We start from the raw sequence: 19,453 nt of genomic DNA on the forward strand, positions 1-19,453 counted from the left end.
GAGTTGTTCCTGTTCCTGTTAGCTCTGCGTTGAAGCAGGAGTGGAAGGGGTGCCAGGCATGCGAATGCGAAATATTTCCAGCTTGACTTATTTTGACTTTGTGTGAGAGCCGTTTGGGTCTTCAGCTCTTGCTCCTTCGACTGCTCTTCCTCTTGCTCCTCCCTCTGCTGCTGCTGCTCCTTTGCCCTGCCAGCCAAAGTTTATTCAACGCAAAATGTGCAATGGGAAAACGTGCCGCATGTGCGGTAGGCGTCGTCCATCGGCAGTTAGTCGGCTATGGGCGTGGCTGCCACATTTACTCTGGCATTGCACACTGATTTCCTGTTGCATTTCCGGTCAGCAGCTGATGGCGGGCAGCGCCCCATTCCCACCCACAAATAAATTTAAATCGAATTTAGAACAGTGGCAAAAGGGAAAGGAAATGGGAAATTAACTGCACAAAATGGCAGCTATTTTGCACGGAAATTATGCTTAGAATGTGTCTGTGCCAGTCCGTGTTCTGCTGTGAGTTTTGCATTTTAAATCTATTAAGCCTTGAACCTCCCCCATTCCCCCTCCACCACATTGTGGCGGCTTTCTTTCAGCTTTAACCCCTGCCCACATAAACTGATTAGAAATTTATGTCATTTGCTTAACCTTTAAGTGGGTGGCTGGGTAGGGGCGGGGGGCCTTTTCTTTGTTGGACCTTTTCCCTTGGCTGGAAAGTGGGTCAAATTTGTCGACGTTCTTGGGTTAATTTTTGCCTGCTTGGAGAAATCAATTAGAGGTCCTGGGGATGGTTGCTTGGATGCCATTTAAATGTTTTATGAAATTTTCTTGGGCCTAAAGCATGCCGCACCGCTCTCCGCTCTGCCTGTGCCTGTGCCTTTAGTTTTTACCACTCCTGCCGCTGCATACATTTGCCCACCTCCTTGCTCTGTGGTTGTCTATTGTCTACTTTTTGTGAACAATGGCAGGTGTCATGCAGGTGGAAGCGGTGCGGTTCAAGGCGGGAGGACCCCCCACGCCCAGGGGTTGTCCCTTTGTGCATTTTACGCGGAATTACACAGCATAAGCAGCTGACACCCCCCTGAATGACCCGACCGCAGACGTCGTGCTGCTGCTCCTGGCTCCTGGCTACTGGCTGCTCCCTCCATCATGCTGCATGCCTCCTACTGCTGCACCTGCACCTGCTGTTGCTGTTGCTGTTGCTGCTGCTGCAAATGCGGCATTTGCCGTGAGCGACTTTCGTCTGCTTTGTTGTAAAAGAGTGCCAGCCCAGGCCCAGGCCCGGCCAGGCCAGCACCCACCACCCCTCAGCCATTGTGGCCCAAAGGCAAACACAAGCCCAAGCAATTGCCTCTCTCCTGGCGCCTGCCCCGCCCCGCTCCGCCCACCCCTCACCTCAGTTGATTTAAACTACACAAAAAAGCAAACAACGCATACGGGAGGGGCAGGGGCAGGGGCAGGGGTAAGAGCAACTAAGAAAATGCCTGCACAAAAGTAACTCATAATTAAGGCAAGTCAGCCAAGCAGAGCGGAGCGGAGCGGAGAAAGGAGCAGCAAAGGGGGCTGAGCGGAGAGGGGAGAGCGGAGAACAGAGCTGAGGCCAAGATGCAGAAGCGATTCCTCCTTTCTTGCAGTGCATATGGCAAATGCCAGAAATGTTGCCTACTTTTAGGCAGCAACTGGTTCCGACTCGGAGAGCAGTCTGAATGTTCTACTATAGATCAAAGACAATTAAAAACATTACTTTACAGTGGAAGGAAATATAAAAGAAATATCTGCGCGAAATAGTTCAATTTGGTACCCCCCTACGAATATCTCTGTTTTTATTGTTTAGCTCTGCTGCTCCTGTGGGTGCTCTGAACTAGTTCCTTGCCGCAGACATCTTCATGGCTCCTTTTGTTGGGCTAACCTCACTCCCGCACGCCGTGGCTGCTCCTGGCTTGAGGTTCCAGCCAGAGTCGCTGCAATGGCGTCTATATATATTTTTGATATGCTTCAGCAAACACCTGCAACGTCTCAACAACAATGGAAAATATTGTTAAGTAAATGGGGTGGGCGGCGAGGGCGAGGGCGGGGGCGGGGGCGGGGGTCTAAGAGTAGTGGATGCAGTTTTTGGTGCATTAGCGGAGTGCGTTACCCCTTGCCATCTCTCACCTCTTGGCCTGCTTTCCTCTCCTCTCTCTCTATCTCTCTCTCTCTGCGGCAGGGCACTCTTTATTGTTTATGTTTTTGGCTGCTAGGATTGTGGCAGGGATCAGGTGGGCGGTGGCGGATGTTATGGCTGGGATTTCGGGGTCTGGGTGTGAGGATTGTTGTTAATGCATGGGGCTGGGGCTGGGGCGTGTGCATCCTGTTGCCAGGATATGCAATCTGCAATCTGCATTCAGCTGCCTCCTGTCTGCAGCGCCAGTCAGAGTCGGAGCAGCAGTCGCTGGAATTGTAGGCAACTTTTGGCAAATCATGGCAATTGCTTCTGTTTATTGCGCTCTTGTTCTTGGACTGGCCCCGCCCTGACATATGTGGAAATTATGTGCACCGAAATGAATATTAATAATGCGCCAGGCATTATCGTCCGTGCCTGTAACCCAGGGCGCATGAGTAACTTTTCCATTAAGCGCGAATCGTTTGTCAATTTGCCAGGACATATAAATCAGCAGCTGCTGCAGGGAAGAGCCAGCAACTGCAACAGGGAGAGTGGGAGAGTGAGGGGGGCAGTATCATCTTGCCTCAAGCCCAATTAACCCATTAGGATAGCGGTTGCCATTTGATGCGGCAGTCAGAATGCAATTAAAAGAGAGCAGAAACCCAATGGGGGACGCAGCAAAACAGAACGAATAAGATGAAGCTGTGTGGTGTGGTGGAGTGGAGCTTGCAATTTCCTACAGCTTCTTCTCAGTAGAACGAGAACATTTAATTTTTATGTAAGCATCACACAGCCCAAGGACGTAGACCCAGACCAGAACCAGAGCCAGAACCAGAGCCAGAGCAGACCCCAGAACTGAGGAGAGCCGCGATGAAGACCAAGAAAAGTAATAACTGCGCATTGCCATTATTTATGTTTATGTCCGCACTACATCATCTTCAAATGTCCGCTGCCGCTGCCGCTGCCGCTGCCTTCCATCCTCTTGGCGCTATAAAAAACAAGTGCCTGCTGGCGGACAAGTTGCAGTCCTGCAGGAGTAGGAGGATGCAGCTGGACGGAACGGGATGGGATGGATTTGGCTGCTCTGCACTCTAGTCTTAGGCGACGTTTAACTGCCGCCGTTTTGAGTGCCGTTGAACTAATTTCCGTTGCCCCCAAGAGCCAAGAGCAGTGCAGGCCGAAGGAAGGAAGCAAGCAAGCAAGTTGCTCGGTCGCTCTCTCTCCCTCTCTGTTATTTTCTGGTCTGGCAAAAATTGCATTCTTTGCGGCCTTTTCTATGGCTCGCTGTCGCTGCTCGCTGGCGCTACAGCTCCGCGCATTTGTCATTGAGTCGTGCGCTAATTTGACATAAATTCTAAATGCCAGGATGGGCGCGGGGAAAAAGCCTCAAAACGGGAAAGACAGCGGAATGTGAAGAGCAGATGAAGAATGCGAAAAGTACCTACAGGCAAATGAAAAGGAGCAGCAAAACCAAGCGGGGAGTTCAAGGGAAACCCCAGGAAAACATCCTTCTCCTATGATCCCTTTGATGCCATTCTTTCGCATGATACTTCCCCTAAGAGAATGCTGGACTCGTATTTTCCATCCTTTTTGGATGATTTAAAGTTGAACCAATTGATTATATTGCCAATGCAGGCAAACTTAACTTTTACTGCCATCAATTCTAACCCACTTTCAATTACAATAAAACGAATAAAAGCACAAATTTACACAACTCTCTCTCGAGGTCCTTTTCCTGCGCTGTCATGCAACCAACCAACTCGAGCGGCGAGTTTGCTTTTCCAGCCAATTGATATAAATATTTCTCTTGGCCTGGTCTGCTCTGGTCTGGTCTGGTCTGGTCAAATACTTATGATAAACATGTTGTAAACTGTCCAAATCGATTAGTTGACCGCACAAACTATTTCCTCCCCCCTCCACTCCTGCCAAAAACTTCAGCTCTCTCGACCAAAAAGCAAACAAACCAATAAACTCCAAGGACTCACAAAAAAACTTTTGACACTCAATTCCGAAAAGGAATAGAATCGAATCGAATCGAAGGCATGGCAGAAGTTTGCTCTACTTTTGCACCCTCCACATAAAAGTATAAATTTAAGAAATAACTTTGGCGATAGATGTGTTTACAAATGCCAATACGAAATGCCATTTAAAATGCATCACAATTGGGCGCCAAGCACAAAGGATTGCCTGGCAGAGTGGACAAACGTTTTTAGCAGGGAAGCGCAGTCAAGCGATGGGTACAACCAGCACGAGTACGAGTTGTCTTGTGGGTGTACAGTGTACACTGCCCAGTGGAGGTATTCAAATTTGCTGTTTGCGGAACGATTTGCAATGCAGAAAGTCCCAAGTCCCAAGGTATCTAAAATAGAAGTGAGCGATCGGACAACACTTCCTTCGAGCTGCAGTTTACTAATGCAATGCATATGCCATTGCCAATTACCTATGCTCTACCTGTTTAGCAAGCAAGAGTATCAAATGCTTCGATCCCGAATGGTAACGTAACTGTGCTCTTCTGTTGGTCTTTGACTTTGACAGTTGCTCAAATTGGCAACAAAAACGAGGGAAAAATGAACGAAGCCAAAGCAGAAACAGACACAGAAAGCACTGCGAAAGAGATGCTGCTTGAGGGCCATTAAACGAAGTCATGAATGGCTGGACACACATTACGCAAAGGCGGGGACTTGGGTGGGGGCGGGGGCGGTGGCATGGCAAATGATATAACCATTAGCTTTGGGCATTCTGTTAACTTGAAAAGCCCAGAGATTGGGTCAGTTTTTATCACTCTTTTGTAAGGTGTTACACGTGCGTGCCGCGTGCCACTTGCCACTTCTACCCCAAATTTTTGTACGCACAAAAAATCAACTAAATAACCGCTAGTTAAGTTTGCTTTGTCATAGCTAACAGTTTGCATTACTGTCGGGGTTTTTAGATATATTTTTTTTTAGTTTTTTGTATTTTTGCAAGTCACGCACTGATTTGGCAATTTGCATGCAACGACCGCTAGATGGCGCCGCGCACGTGCTCCGGACAAGGCACCGAATCTATGGACTGGACCCCTCCACCCGCACTTGAACAATCAATAGTTGAATTGAAATTGAAAATTTCATAATTTTTGGTACAGTTTTTTAATTTAAAAGTTTTCGCTGCTGGCAGCCATTTCTTTTTATTGCAATTCGATTAATAGTTGAAGGAGTGGCAGCGGGTAGAGTATGGAAAACACTGCGTATGCGCAATATTAAGCGCCGAAGTGTGGAAATGGAGATAAGTTTTGGGTTGCAAGTGTGCGTGGGGGTGGCGATGTGCTGATGCTTAGTTCGATTGGCATTTTTGCAAAATTAAATATTTTTACGAAATGTATGTCAGTCTTATTTCCCCCTTGCCGAAGCACTCGCTCGTACTGCGAATGGGATTCTGTTCAAGTATTAATTTATTGGCAATCTAAGTGCGAGGATGAATGCACAGGAAGCTGATGCAGCAGCAGGAGCAGTGCATGGGAGGGGTAGCACTTTTCCTGCTTTTGGCATTTTCATTTGCATTGTAAGTCGCGAGCAGCTTTTTGGAGGAGATGTGCAAGACAGAGGCGTGTTTGGCAGAGGGGAAAATGGGTAAGCTAAACTAATTAGTAAATGGATATTAATCAAACCTCCTATCTCTCCTCTCTCCGTTTAATCCATTACAACTCTGAACCTCTTTTATTTATTCTTCCTTTGGCCCCTTGATCCTCTTATGCAGCCATGTCCCTGTCAATTGCTAGCATTGATATCGATAACAGTCGGTTGAGCCCGGACCAGGACACGCCCAACGCCTCAATGCATACATATATGCATTCATTCACCCCTACCCCCCTTATTCCTCACTCTCCAGTTACCTCTGAACGAACTTTTTCATGCTCCATTGTGTTATAAATATTCATAAAGCGCTTCGCCATTTTTCGTTGCGACCGCCGCAACTAAAGCCTTGATTTCTTGCATTTCCCCACCCCCCACCACACAGCGACGGGGACCTGCACAGACATGTTACCAATACCTAGCCAATATGGCTGGCTATACACCCTGCCTGAACCCCATATACACCCCCGCCCCCGTCTATCTTCTACCCATTTAACCGCAAGCCATGCTTCTAATGCCGCGTTGGCATAAATTTAAAGCAGCAGCTGCGGTTTTCCACTGCACTTTCCTCCCTTCCCTTCCCTTTCCTGCCCTTTTGCATTGCTTTCTCTCTCTCTCTCTTCTGGCCATTCTCTAGATATGGCTGGAGGAGATTTACCCTGTACTGTCTCTATGCCGTTCTCTGTTGCTCTGCTTTAACCGGCAACAGCCAAGTGATAGCCCCGTGGAAGAGCAACAAAGACTATTACAAAAACTAACCCAGGTACGGCTTTAAGCCATCCCCACAGTCCCCCCAAAAAGCATTTTATGCTGCTAATTGATTTTTCAAACAGCCCCCACTATCGCCCGCTCTCTTTCGCTGTCTCTCTCGGCTTTCGATGTTGTTGCTGGCAGTGCCACTGCGCTTTTGTTTGGCATTCAATTAACGGGAATTTGCATTTTATCTATGGCCACACTTTTGCTACTATACTATATCGGGTGGTACACCTCTATAAATATGTATATATATATATATGAACAAACATCGCTTGAGTGGACGGCTGGGATGTAAAAACAAAAGTCTCAAGTGCTAAATCAACAAAATATCAGAGAAATACTGTGATTAAAATGTATTTGAATTCCCACCCGCTGCTGCTGCCCCCCCTTTAATTACATATCACTTAGCATTGATCTCTGTTCAAAATCAGCGGAACGTGAGGTGCGATCTCGCTTGTGTGTCAACGATTCGTCATAAAAAAATGTTCTCATGTTCTAAAGTGTTGTTGTTCTACAGATGATAAGCACACAAACCTAGATTCTAGTTAGTCGAGGGTCATTTCTATGGTAAATTAACATAACTATGAGTTATGGTAGAACTTTTGAGGCAGCCCTCGCTCATAATTCGAAACGCTTATCGATAAACAATCGGCATAACCTCCAAAGTTATTAAGTTTCCACACATTCCACTGTTGCCAGTAGCCGAAAAGCAGAAAATAAAAATTACGTGAACCAAAATCAATATAAGAATATCAGAGCTATAGAGGAACTTTTCAGACAGCATTAACTTAGAATTCAAAGTAGAGAACTTATCAATAAAAGAAATCGTCATAAACGGCCTTAAATACTGACACTGTGAGCACTGAAAAAAACCATACAAATATTAAACGTCGTTTTCAAGATACATACATATGTATGTAAGCCCATAAACCTAGATTAGCTTTAGCTGAAGGTTAGTTTTACATTTAAAGATGCTCAGAATTTGCCATGGAGCAATCTGTCTCGGAATACAAAGACACAAACAAAGACCTCACAAGCACTCAAATTCAGCTGAGAACCAATGGATTCCAAACGAGCTTCTTTCAAGCGAAACAACAAAGACATCGCATTGAGAAAAATCTAGACTATTAATGATCTCCACTTGCCCCACCCTTCCACCACACCATTTGTACTTACATTATGTTTTTGGTTTAATAACAACTATTATCGACCAAGCAAGTTCATACTCGTAAAACTTGATGGGCACAACATAACTCGTACTTGTACAGCAGCCACAGCATCAGCAGACGACCGACCGACAATGGCAGGCGCAGCTGAAGTCTCAAGGTCAGGTTGCAGGCTAAATTTAACATTGAAACTGCATTGAGTCTGCGGCCAAGCGTTAATGGAGGAGTGTCCCGAGTCCGCCCCAACCGGTTACACTGCAAAATATCTTACAATCTGTTGCAGCTTCTCCACCTTCTTCTTTTGGTTTAATTTGGCGATTTCAAAAGAGAAACAAAAGCCACGTAAGGCCCGGTGTCCGGTGTGACATTGAATTGTAAATGCAGGCGATAAAAAAAACGTGGAACGCATAAAGTTTACAGAAAACGAAGCACAGCAAAGGAAAAGAAGTAAATAAAATGTAAGCCGACATCCGATGCGATGCATGTGAAACTTTATTTTTATGTTGCGCGAAAACCCACAGCAGCAGCAGGGCCCTTGAGATGAAAGCGTGAGCCTTTGGTTGGGTGATCTGTAATATTCATTGGTCTGATCTACCTGTATTCTAGCTATTGCTGTGTTGTTCTGCCTTTCTTCTAGCTGTCCGTACTTCTCATTGTCACGACATTAGTACGGATCCCATCGCCAATGCTCTCTCGTGCACAAACAACAACCTTTACGTTTATGCAGTGCCTGCCTGGCTCTGCTGTTGTTTGCGCTTTATCCAATTCACCTCCCCGTTCCCTTGCTCCTCATTTATCTACGGGTCAGCTGCTGCTCTGCTTCTTCGCTGTAAAAGACATTGACATTTTTTTGCGCTCTTACTCTTTGTTTTACAGTGAGAGGAGGAGTATTATGACTTTGACTAGAGTTTAGCACGCGGAGTAAGAAACCTATCGTAGAATATAAAATATATACATATATTGTTAATAAGCATTAACTGTAGAGGCGATTAATCATATCTACCTATCCCATAGCTGTCGTAGTAAAAGGCAATGCGCAAGGGTATCAAAGCTTCGGCACACCGAAACGAGCTTTACTTTCTTGTGCTCTCTCTCACTCTCCCTCTCAGTCCCTGTTTCTCTCTGCACTTTGTTGCTGTTGTTGTTGCCTTGCTGGTGCGGTGCGGTGCCATCGCATTACGTCACTTTCACTGTAGTTTGCGGCTTAAGGCAGCGTTTGTTGATTGTTGCTTTTGCGCTGCTTCTGCTTCTGCTTTGGTCCGTTGTTTGCACTTGTTTTTGGTACAAACAAGCAAATTGCAATAAAAATGCTTGAATTTATGTTCCACTGGCATACATAAATATGTATGAATGTACAATGTACATATATTTTCCGTTTGGGATGATTTATCTGAGACTTTTGTTCGGTTTGCTTTTCAACTTTTGGGTCACGCCGGGCAGCAGCAGCGGTGGCGGGGAAAACGGTACAATTTATGTCCGTTTACAGGGCAGGGCAAACTTTGCTGTTATTTTTTTTTGGTTCAAGTTCATCAGTTCCGCTGCCTGCACTGGCCCACTGGTTTCAGGCTTTGGAGTGGAGTCGTTACGATCCATGTTGGCACTAATTTACATGTTGTTAAACATCGAAAACTGTTAAATAGTGTGTGATCATATCCACGCATACGACAGCTCTGTGCGCCCTCATATAGTATGCCAATCATTGTTGGGTTCATGTTTGATAAGAATCCAACCGAAAAATAACCCATTAGTTAGCTCAACGTGGCCTGACTAAATAGACCCCCAAACGAGGCCAATTTCGCAATTCGCAAATGTCACCGAATTGCGGGGCGGTTAGTTCCGATTGATCCGCTGAACACCATTAACCAGCCATTAGCCATGGGACCTCTGCAAAGTCTGACCTTGGGCATCATTTGCATAGCAGCACAAGCCTCCTGCGTGAGTCTCCTCCCATCAAACCTAAGCCCTACCATCAGAGATATGTATACTATAGTGGTCCATCGATTCCCAGCTCTATCTGCAAATAGACAAGTTACATGTGAAGTCTTTTGTGCCCAATGAGATCCACGTGAACACCAGCATCGATCACCTGGAGGCCATCAACTTCAATCTGACCATAAAAGTGCCCATTCCCGGCAAACTGCTGATGCATATCTTTGTCAGAAAGCTCTCCGATACGCCGGGGGGCTCGGACTTCAAAGATTTGGTGCGCTTTAAGAACAGGGATCTGTGCAAGATGCTCGACTCACTGCGGAATATAACCACGGCCCATGGCCAAGGGGAGAGTCTGCTGCCGTCCACCTTCTTAATATCGTGTCCCTTGGTGCCAGGATTCTACTACGTGGCCAGCAGTGCCATTGATGTGAAGTTTTTTTCCTTTCGCGTGCCCGACGGCCGATATCTGGCAATGCTGGAACTGGTGCAGGTCTACGAGGAGGTCATCAAACTGGTAACCTGCAGAATCAAGTTTAGTATGAAGACGCCACCGGGCTATGTAGCGAAAACAGATCTGAATAGCAGGAAGGAAGTGGCCCAGCAGACGGAGCCTTCGAAAGAAGAGCCTCCCAGGGAAGAGCCTCAGCAGGAGCAGACAACAGATGTTTCAGATAGTGGCTCGAATGACTATGAATAAGTTTCACCTTTTTGTTTACACATTCGGCCAATTCATTTATTATTGGCTCCACCCTTTAGACCTGTCGCAACTTTTTACTATCTTTCTTTCATCATCTTTTCTGTGCGAAATCAAATTTATTGCCATCACCGAAACTGTTTAAACGAACTGACACATCTCACACACGTGCAGAGTCGGTCCAGAGTCAGGCCCATGCCAATTTAATTGAATTCCCCAGGGGCATGGGAAACAAAAAGCTTAGAAATAAACCGCTCGACGACAGCTACAGATGCAGATAGATGACAATGAGCCATTGTTGCACTGCTGATATTAGATATCACATATATGCATCTGATATTTATAAAAATTTTTGAAATGTGTGACAACTGCTGTATGTGTGGGGGGGCCTCTAGCCATCCATCTGTTGATTCTCAAAATCCATATCTATTAAATTGACATATCTAGACCAGCTGCTGCTGCTGCTGTTCAAATGCTGGTTTCCGGTTTTTCTTAATGCGCGGATAAGCTGCGATCTCATCGTCATGAATGACGATTCCACAATGACTGGGCACAAATGCGGAGGCCAGCCACAGCCCCAGCCCTAGCCCCAGCACCAGCCCAAAAGTCGAACGTTTACTTTGCATTTGATTTGGTTTGGTTTTATTGATTTAGTGATCTTCACGTTCGATGGCTATTAGAAGTGTCAAATATTTATGGATCCCATTCTCTCTGGCAATCATTTGATTTAATTGGCTTGACCATTGATCAATCAGATGGATAGAGGACAGACCACAGAGGCATGGAAAGGTATACAATATCCGCAATATCGTACTTGAACTGGCAGGTGTTAAAGTGTTTAAGATCTGATTAGAGGGGAGCTTATAATAGTGATAACTAGATGCGTGGAATCTTTTCAGATCTCTGTGATCTTCCTGCCTGACCAACTTCCGAAGTGGCCTTGAATTGTGCAGCTTTTTCCATTTACACACACTTTGGTATTACTCAGTATTTAATCAGCGAATCGATCAACTTCTTCAGTGGCTCACAAGACACCCAGCCATCGCCTTCCCCACCGCTCTCTGATAAACAGAAGAAGTCAACAAGGCGTCGCTTTGGTTTGGGGCTTTTAGTTGTTGGTTTAGTTTTGCTGTTTAAATACGAGTATATGTGGGTATATGCCTGATTTGCACAGAGACTCGACGACACCTGCCCAACAGGGCCTTGCCCCCCTTGTCCCTCTGTGTCTCCTCTTGGCCACCAGCCTGCAGTTTTTGGCCAGTTTTTTTTTGGTTTAATATTTTTTGTTTTGTTTTGTGGCTGTCTTTGTTTTGTTTATGTATCGCTCATTTGTCCACTTCCACACTGCAGTCTGCAGTTTACATACGACATTATCATCGATTGGGTCTCGGTCTCGTCTCCCTCGAGCCACTGTTTGGGGGGCTATAAAAGCCACAGGCCACAGAAGCTACCAGTTGCAGTCAATTTGTGGGATTAACCAGCGCAACATCTACCCAAGACAACAATCATGAAGTACCTCGCCTTGGTAAGACTGGGACTCAGACTTGGAGGAGTGCACCAAGATATTAATGGATAACATATTTCCCCCACTTTAGACCCTGTTTGTGTGCCTGGTGGCCCTTGCTCTGGTGTATGCAGTGCCCGTGGATGAGTCCCTGATCGGGGATAATATCTATCAGCCGGCCTTCGATGATGTCCAGCGTCCCCAGGATCCGCAGGCCATCTTCAAGCTGAAGAAGCTGCTCAAGCTGAAGAAACTGTTGGGTTAGGAAGGGCTAGGAATGTCTGTGCCATATATCACTCGGCAGAGATCAGCTCCGATTCTAGTCCATACAACAAACCTCCAACCACATTCAATCCACAACAACAAGCTGGGAGTGCCATATGCACTCAACAACGTTCAACCCGTTTTACCTAGATAATTCCATAATATCCCATACACCACACCACACCACACCACTCACATGCATACGAGTAGAGTTATACGTAATCGTAACTAAAATAAATGTACTTTTCATACAACAAAATGTCATCTTTGTGGTAATTTCTGTCCTAAAAATGGAGCTATGAAACACGTTTCTGGTGGGGCAACCCGAACAGGATCTTCTCTGGCTTATGGCTGGTTGTGATCTTTAAAGGGGTGCAGCAATTTTAAATGATTCATTGATCGCCCTTTAACAGGGGAAATTCCTTTGTTGTCTTTTTTGGGCTTTTTAGTTTTTGTTTTGTATAAAACCAGACAACAGGAAGCAGTTCTACTTTAAATGGTTTGGGATCTATAAATCAGGGCAGCGGTTGGTGCCCCTCTGTGTAGTTTCCTTTAAATGATTTAATGTTCAGCTTAATATGAAAATCATTATTGGGCAGTTTTCTTTTGCCGTTCAAGGATAAATAACGACTTAAACCAAAGCATTTTTGAACTGAACACATGGCTTGGGTCTCTTAGGAAGTCTCTCAAAGAAAGAGCAGAAGTTCTTCTTAAGATTCGTTGGATCTGTTCAGACTCCTCCGTAACTTTATATTTTCTCTGCTAGTCTTAATTTCTTGACAAACAAATGACTGAAGAAACAAACTTGATTCTTCTCTTGACTCTCGCACCATCAACGGCAAATAGAACACACAATGAGATTTCATTATAAAATAATTTCATTTGTTTTAATTTTTTGTAAATTTGTTCTTAAAAAACTTAGACACAAAGTTAAACTAAAAATCCATGGGCAGATGGGGCAGGAGGGATTCCTCCCTTAGCCCAAGAACAGGAGCTTCTTGAGCAGCTTCAGCTTGAGCAGGAATGACTGATCGTCGGAGGGGTTGAAGGTGTCGCTGCCAGGGCCCTCGAGACCTTCGGGGATGGACTCCTCGATGGGCACCGCACTGGTGGCCATGAAGCACACGACCAGGCAAAGGAACACGCTCTGTAAATAAAAGGTAGTCCGTGGTTAGTGGATGAACAGGGAGGGAATGAGTCAATGATTATCCAGTTTCGTGTGGGTTGGGAGACGCACCAGGATCAAGAACTTCATGTTTGTTGACTGCGGTTGCTTGGGGCTGGAGCTGGAGCTGGGATTGATCGATGTCGTTGACAGACAGGCCTGCTTGCACTGAACACCAGACCCCGCTGCCCATCTATTTATAGTCGGTCGGTCGCTCGCCGGCCCAGCCCGGTACAGCCCGGTCGTCTTTCATAGAAATTAAAACAACACGGCGGCGGCGGCGGTGGCGACCCGAAGATTTCATACTTAAATCGGAGTGGAGAGTGGATAGTGGAGAGGAGCGCGGGCAATCAATTTGTTTGGACTATTAAATGTGATTTAAGTGTACCACGCATCTGCGGCAATAACAAAAGCCCAGACCGAACGACATAATTCATTTTGTGGTTGGTTCCATTGTTGGGTTTCAACTTTAAAGTATCATTCGAGTGTTTGGACCATTTGTTTACTTGACTTGACGTCTCTATGCGGCTGTTTCCCCAATTTGTTGGCACTTCCTTGGTTCTGGATTGGTCTGTTTGTGTAGGCCATTAGCTGCGAACTCTTCGATACTCTGCTAAACTCTAATTAGCGGCTCAACCAAGTAGCACTAGATAGACAAATAATCTCTCAAATGATTTGAGTAAAATCTCAACATTTGACATAACAATTTTTGAATTTACGCGCCCTCAGGGATGTTTTAGTGCATTTTCGTATATTGTGAATGGGCATAAAATACCGAAAATAAAAAAGAAAGAAAAATACCGAAAATACAAACAAAAAAGAAGGAAAAAATACGTAAATTAGACAATATAATATATAACTTATAAATTCAAGTCAATCCAGCACATAAAAATAGCCCAAATTGTACAAAATAAAATTAAATCTATCCTCCGTACGTCTGTGTTAAAAGCCGAGCAAAGCAGCGAAATGACTGGGTCGTCGTTCAGTGTGAAGCTAAAATCGAAAAAAGGTCAATTCATTGTCAATGACTTGAACCAGAATACGACGCTTGGGGAGCTGAAGACGAGAATAGCCCAGGCGACGGCCATACAGGAGCCGCAGCTGCACGTACTGGTCGGCTATCCACCCAAACCATTGGACCTCTCTGAAAATCAGGAAAACCAGAACCTCAAGACTGTGGGCATCAACAGCGGTGAGACCTTGATTGTGGAGGAGAAGGCTGGTGCTGCTGCCCCTGCCCCTGCTACTGTCACTGCCACTGCCACTGCTACTACTAGTGGCAGTTCAACTCTGGAGGATGACGAGGCGCTGGCGCGTCGTCTGCAGGCCGAAGAGGATGCGGAGCATCTGCGTCAGGTGTCGAGCGGTAGCGTCGAGACAAACGCTTTAAATGTCGTCCAAGCACTGGAACCCGTGATTCCACCCGAGGAGTCTGGGCCGAACGGCAACTTTAATGGCATTCTACTGAAAAAGGTGGTGCCGGCGGATAATTCATGCCTCTTCACGAGCATTCGCTTCGTCCTGAACGGCAAGGTGGACAACGAGGGCAGCGAAATGATGCGGCACATCATAGCGCAGGAGGTGTCCGCCGACACCACGCAGTACAGCGACGCCGTGCTGGGCAAGTCAAATGCGGAATACTGCGCCTGGATACAGAAGGCCGACTCGTGGGGCGGTGCCATTGAAGTCTCCATACTCTCCAACTACTACGGCATCGAGATCGATGTGGTGGACATTCAGAATGCCATCATCAACCGCTTTGGGGAGGACAAAAACTTTGGACTCCGCGTCTTCCTGCTCTTCGACGGCATCCACTACGATCCCTTGTACATGGAGACGCTGCAGAACTCGGTTCCGGCCACCATTTTTCCAGTGGAGGAGATGGGCGTCTACCAGCAGGCCGAGCAAATAGCCAACGAGGCCAAGTCCTCGCGACAGTTCACCAACGTGGACAAGTTCACGTTGCGCTGCATGGACTGCGATGTGATGCTGGTGGGCCAGGTGCAGGCCCAGGAACACGCCAAGTCGACTGGACACACGAACTTTGGAGAGATTTAATACGTCCTGATTTTCGGCACCATTTATATTTTAGCCTTTATTCTTTTTGCCTACTACCTACTCACTACCTAATGATCCAAACCGTACCGATCCGACCTGATCCGTGCCCCAATGTGAGCCTAAGCCCTGGCGATGGTGCTCCCCACTGCTTTTAGCTAAATTTTACACCATGTTTTATTTCATTCTTAAATTATTTAAAGTGCAAAAATTATAGTATATTTCTTTGTCCCCTCTTGGATCGCAATAAAAATTCACATTTATTTAAACTAGAACAGAAAATGCATTGGTTTGGCTGGGCCTCTTACTGCTACGAGGCCCACGGGGGAGTCATGGCAGCAGGGTTTTGCAGATAGGACATGACCACTGCGCTGACGCTCAGCATGAAGGAGGAAAGCACTTGCTTGGCATCGTCGCTGGCCTTGGAGCTGGCAAAGCTTATGCAGGAGCAGTACAGGGCGAACCAGGCGCACCATTTCAGCTGTAAGAGAAGCGGTTGCATGTCACTGATACGTCCACCGGGTCACATATCGGGCTCACCTTCATCATCAGTCCGCACATTGAGAAAATCATTCCCAAAATGTTCATGTAGTCGGGCATCATGTCCTCGTTGGCGCCGCCGCCTTGGCCCTGGTTCTTGGGCGCCTTGTAGCGATTGATTTTCTCCTTGCGACGTGGATCCACAGTATTGCTCATGTTGAAATTATTAAATTTTCACTAAAATTAAACTAATTCAGGTCAGAAAAATGGGGAATGTGACGGGTGGGCAGTGCTGCTGATTCTGTTTTTTTCCCGTCAAATCTGGCTGTTTTTGAAGACCTTTTAGGAATTTCGGGAAACGGGAATTCTCGATTTTTTAGACATTTAGCAGTTTAGCAATTAAAGAAATCAGTTTATGGAGCTAATACTTTGAAAAAAACTAAATTAGTAAACTCATAAACTACGCTTATTATTAAAGATATTTCCCTGGAATTGTTCAGCTTTTTTTTGTCTCTTGTCCAAGCTAGAAACGGCTTTTTTTCCTTATGACAAGTTGGCAGCACTGTATATGAATGGCAGGTGAAATAAGGTGACAACTCTGCTATGTAGCAGCTGTTTCTGTATTTAGTCCTCCGCGGCACCGCACGTTTGAATAGTTTGATAAATTACATAAAAATCACTGAAAATTTGAACAGAAATTATGGCTCTGCGATTGCTTAGCCAAACACTGGCCGGGCATATGCGCCGCTTGCAATTGAACACCGCAAGAAGCTCTTTAAATAGCTATAACAGCCGGCTCCAGTCGATTCCACTGCGCTCATGGAGGTTGGATCAAAGCCGGCTGCTGCACGTGCGTATTACGGATCAGGAAGCCGGTCTGCAAGCTAAGCGTGAGGCCAATAGGCAAGACAATTCATTCCAAGATGAATCGTATGTGGAAGGTGATGCGGATGCTCCAAAGCAGGTCAAGAAATTCAAGACGGTGGAAAAAAGGAAGGAAAAGAAACCGAGAAATGTACTAGAGTACGGGGATCCGGATACCTTTGGCGATGCCAAGACTAGTGCTAGTCAATCCGAAGATCCCGGCGACGTGGAAGAGGAGGAATACATAAGCAAACCCACGCGACATTCGAAGAAACTGCAAACGAAGGAATACGCGCATCTTATCAAGGAGCATTTGAACGCAGGCCGGCTGAACGATGCCATTGCCGTGCTGGAGCAGCGTATGCTGCGAGAGGATCGCGTCAAGCCAGAGAAGTACATATACAATCTGCTGATCAGCGGCTGCGCCAAGGCCGGCTACACCCGCAAGGCGTTCTCCCTGTACACGAAGATGCGACAGCGCGGCCTGAACGTTTCGGGCGGAACCTATACCTCGCTCTTCAATGCGTGTGCCAATGCGCCATCCATCAGCGATGGACTGGCCAAGGCTCAGATCCTGCGGGAGAATATGCTGGAGAAGGGCTACGAGCCAAATGCGAAAAATTACAACGCCATGATCAAGGCCTATGGAAGGTGCGGAGATGTGGACACAGCCTACCTGCTGGCGGATGAGATGGTGGAGCGCAAGCTGGACATGAATGCAGAGACGTTCAACTTCCTGCTGCAGGCGTGTGCCAGCAATCCGGAGCACGGCTTTCGGCACGCTCTCCTCACGTGGCACAAAATGTTGCGGACAGGCATCAGCCCGGACTACTACAGCTTCAATGTTATGCTCCGCTGTGCACGGGACTGTGGCTTTGGCACTTTGGAGTCCATGCGGGAGGTTCTAGACCAGATCGCACCAAGAGCAACCAAACAGGAGGCAGCTCCCCAGCTGGTGGCGGGAGAACAGGAAGATTTAGCCATGGAATCATCGAGCGCCTCGTCGTTGGCTGACCACATCGAAGTGGCGACGACTGCTAGTGAGCTGGAACTGCCCAATCTGCTGCTGCCGCGCCCACACCTGGGCAGTCTGGTGGCCCTGGAGGAGGTGACGCGTCCCCATGAGCGTTTCCTCTTGCTGGGCGGCATCACGGGATTTCTGGAGCACATGAAACAGCACAAGATCACCCCCAATATACAGACCTTCACCACCATGCTGGAGGTGGTCCCGCCCACCAATTCGGCTGAGAAGCAGCTGCTCACATTCGTGCGCAAGATTGGACTCAAGGCAGACATTGACTTCTTCAATATACTGATCAAGAAGCGCTCGATGCGCTTTGACTACGACAGTGCCCGCGAGGTTCTCTCCATGATACGCACGGCAGGATTGCATCCGGATATCGTCACCTATGGCGTGCTGGCCCTTGGCTGCCGAACCCAGGATGAAGCCAGGGAACTGTTGCTGCAAATGCAGGAGGCAGGCATCAAGATGAACATGCCCATACTGGGGGCCATGTTGCGGCAGGGCTGCGCCCAAAAGTCCTTCGGCTACATCAATGAAATCATGCAACTGAGCCTGGAAGAAGGCGTCAAGCCGAACGAGCCGTTCCTCCGGCATCTGCACAACTTTCACAGAGGATGCGCCCGTGCTATCGACGCCAGGGTGAGTGTTCGAGGACATGGTAGTTCGAGCTCGCTGGGAAATTTACTAAACTGTTTGACATTTCCACCCACAGCACCCTTCGACCAAAACGCCCAACTTCAAGAAGGGACACTCGAAATTCTGTGATAAGTACCGCCTGTACTACGAAGAGCAGGGCCTGACTGGCCTTCAGCTGGAGGATGCCATTGCCAAGATAAAGGTGCGCCCCTATGCCAAGTACAAGGAGGCATCCGTGGATGGTCTGGAACCACTCAAGCACGAGCAGGTCAAACGCAAAACAAAGCTGAGGAAATATATTAAAAAAATCAAGATCGATGAGCTGCAGGATGATCCGCCCAGAGAGTCCCTCAGGAGGATAGAATAGGTTTACGATTTAAGTTTTATTAAAGATTATTTTTGTTAGCCAATCATCGTTCGCTTGCGTCCGCGGGCTCGCACCTCCTCGAACTTGTCTAGCACGACGTCGCCCTCCCTGCCGTACTGCATGCGGTAGCCGTCCAGGATGTGGTCGAAGAGGTAGGGCTGCTCGCTGTGTGTGCTCAGCAGCGCCCGCTCCAGCACATACAGATCCACGCCCTTGCGCTCGGCGCCCTTGTCGTAGTGGCTCAAACCGAAATCAATGAACACGATGTCGTACTTGTTCTCCTGGGGATCGATTAGTATGTTCGATGTGGTCAGATCGCCGTGTATGATGTGGTCAATATGCATTCTGCCAACGATTACGCCGATTCGCCAGCAGAGATCCAGCAGAATCTTCTTCGCCTCGCCCGCCTCCTTGGTGGCAACAGTTTCCTGGATGAACTCCTTGGCTGTCTTGGCATTGGCATAGTATTCTATGTACAAGGTGTGTGCGGGGTAGTCCAGGTGAAGTACTTTTGGCACCAGAACGCCAGCGGCCAGACAACGTGCCGCCGTCTTCATCTCTGCCTTCATGCGACGTCGCGTGATTTGTTTGTCCAGTTCTGGGTGGCGGTACTTCTTGACGAAGCGTTCCTTAATCAAGCAAGTTTCGCCCTCGTATTCGCCGAGGTAGAGGCGCGCCTCGGCACCTTGTTTTATAATTTCTTTATCCATTTTGTTTGACAAAAAGAATAAATCTGCAAGCGACAGTGCTGCGAAGTCCGCTTTTTCCCGTAAAATCTGGCTTTTTTCCTGAAGAAAAGTTGGCAGC

General features: G+C 47.0%; 8 protein-coding genes across 9 annotated transcripts in view; 5 read left to right on the forward strand and 3 right to left on the reverse strand.

Annotated features, from left to right (window-relative positions):
- The window catches only part of LOC111079983 (helicase POLQ-like), a 65,942-nt gene extending 54,287 nt beyond the window's left edge, over positions 1-11,655 (forward strand). For both annotated transcript variants that reach the window (XR_005967934.1, XR_005967940.1), the window contains exon 11: positions 11,638-11,655. The gene's annotated coding sequence lies outside the window, so the exon portion shown is untranslated. The remainder of the gene's footprint in view (positions 1-11,637) is intronic.
- On the forward strand, positions 9,537-10,612 carry LOC111079990. The gene is made up of 2 exons (XM_022375345.2): positions 9,537-9,596; positions 9,652-10,612. Exons 1-2 carry the CDS (start codon positions 9,537-9,539, stop codon positions 10,288-10,290), a joined length of 699 nt encoding a protein of 232 aa, XP_022231037.2. The 3' UTR covers positions 10,291-10,612.
- A 51-nt stretch (positions 11,656-11,706) lies between the features above and the next one.
- LOC111079988 lies at positions 11,707-12,314 on the forward strand. Its single transcript, XM_022375342.2, has 2 exons — positions 11,707-11,812; positions 11,883-12,314. The coding sequence occupies exons 1-2, from the start codon at positions 11,795-11,797 to the stop codon at positions 12,054-12,056; spliced, it is 192 nt and encodes a 63-aa protein (XP_022231034.1). The 5' UTR covers positions 11,707-11,794; the 3' UTR covers positions 12,057-12,314.
- A 620-nt stretch (positions 12,315-12,934) lies between these two features.
- Positions 12,935-13,403, reverse strand: LOC111079980. Its single transcript, XM_022375330.2, has 2 exons — positions 13,293-13,403; positions 12,935-13,202 (listed from the first exon to the last, which is right to left on the reverse strand). The coding sequence occupies exons 1-2, from the start codon at positions 13,308-13,310 to the stop codon at positions 13,032-13,034; spliced, it is 189 nt and encodes a 62-aa protein (XP_022231022.2). The 5' UTR covers positions 13,311-13,403; the 3' UTR covers positions 12,935-13,031.
- A 644-nt stretch (positions 13,404-14,047) lies between these two features.
- Positions 14,048-15,547, forward strand: LOC111079978 (ubiquitin thioesterase OTU1). Its single transcript, XM_022375328.2, has one exon. It carries the CDS (start codon positions 14,187-14,189, stop codon positions 15,276-15,278), a length of 1,092 nt encoding a protein of 363 aa, XP_022231020.2. The 5' UTR covers positions 14,048-14,186; the 3' UTR covers positions 15,279-15,547.
- LOC111079979 (protein Asterix) lies at positions 15,512-16,052 on the reverse strand. Its single transcript, XM_022375329.2, has 2 exons — positions 15,816-16,052; positions 15,512-15,756 (listed from the first exon to the last, which is right to left on the reverse strand). Exons 1-2 carry the CDS (start codon positions 15,969-15,971, stop codon positions 15,586-15,588), a joined length of 327 nt encoding a protein of 108 aa, XP_022231021.1. The 5' UTR covers positions 15,972-16,052; the 3' UTR covers positions 15,512-15,585.
- A 315-nt stretch (positions 16,053-16,367) lies between these two features.
- On the forward strand, positions 16,368-18,689 carry LOC111079970 (pentatricopeptide repeat-containing protein 1, mitochondrial). Its single transcript, XM_022375321.2, has 2 exons — positions 16,368-18,282; positions 18,356-18,689. Exons 1-2 carry the CDS (start codon positions 16,456-16,458, stop codon positions 18,644-18,646), a joined length of 2,118 nt encoding a protein of 705 aa, XP_022231013.2. The 5' UTR covers positions 16,368-16,455; the 3' UTR covers positions 18,647-18,689.
- Positions 18,644-19,429, reverse strand: LOC111079972 (EKC/KEOPS complex subunit TP53RK). Its single transcript, XM_041595907.1, has one exon. The coding sequence runs from the start codon at positions 19,354-19,356 to the stop codon at positions 18,682-18,684; it is 675 nt and encodes a 224-aa protein (XP_041451841.1). The 5' UTR covers positions 19,357-19,429; the 3' UTR covers positions 18,644-18,681.
- Positions 19,430-19,453: the final 24 nt, after the last annotated feature.

The sequence above is a fragment of the Drosophila obscura genome, unplaced genomic scaffold (assembly GCF_018151105.1).
Source record: "Drosophila obscura isolate BZ-5 IFL unplaced genomic scaffold, ASM1815110v1 contig_1, whole genome shotgun sequence".
Classification (NCBI taxonomy): domain Eukaryota; kingdom Metazoa; phylum Arthropoda; class Insecta; order Diptera; family Drosophilidae; genus Drosophila; species Drosophila obscura.

Excerpts from the sequence above, each read along its gene's own strand:
- LOC111079978 (XM_022375328.2), top strand. The coding sequence starts at position 14,187 with ATGACTGGGTCGTCGTTCAGTGTGAAGCTAAAATCGAAAAAAGGTCAA.
- LOC111079979 (XM_022375329.2), bottom strand. The coding sequence starts at position 15,971 with ATGAGCAATACTGTGGATCCACGTCGCAAGGAGAAAATCAATCGCTAC. Across the intron at positions 15,757-15,815 it reads TGTGCGGACTGATGATGAAG|CTGAAATGGTGCGCCTGGTT; the intron begins GTGAGCCCGATA and ends CTTCTCTTACAG.
- LOC111079970 (XM_022375321.2), top strand. The coding sequence starts at position 16,456 with ATGGCTCTGCGATTGCTTAGCCAAACACTGGCCGGGCATATGCGCCGC. Across the intron at positions 18,283-18,355 it reads CCCGTGCTATCGACGCCAGG|CACCCTTCGACCAAAACGCC; the intron begins GTGAGTGTTCGA and ends TTCCACCCACAG.
- LOC111079972 (XM_041595907.1), bottom strand. The coding sequence starts at position 19,356 with ATGGATAAAGAAATTATAAAACAAGGTGCCGAGGCGCGCCTCTACCTC.
- LOC111079990 (XM_022375345.2), top strand. The coding sequence starts at position 9,537 with ATGGGACCTCTGCAAAGTCTGACCTTGGGCATCATTTGCATAGCAGCA. Across the intron at positions 9,597-9,651 it reads TAGCAGCACAAGCCTCCTGC|TGGTCCATCGATTCCCAGCT; the intron begins GTGAGTCTCCTC and ends TGTATACTATAG.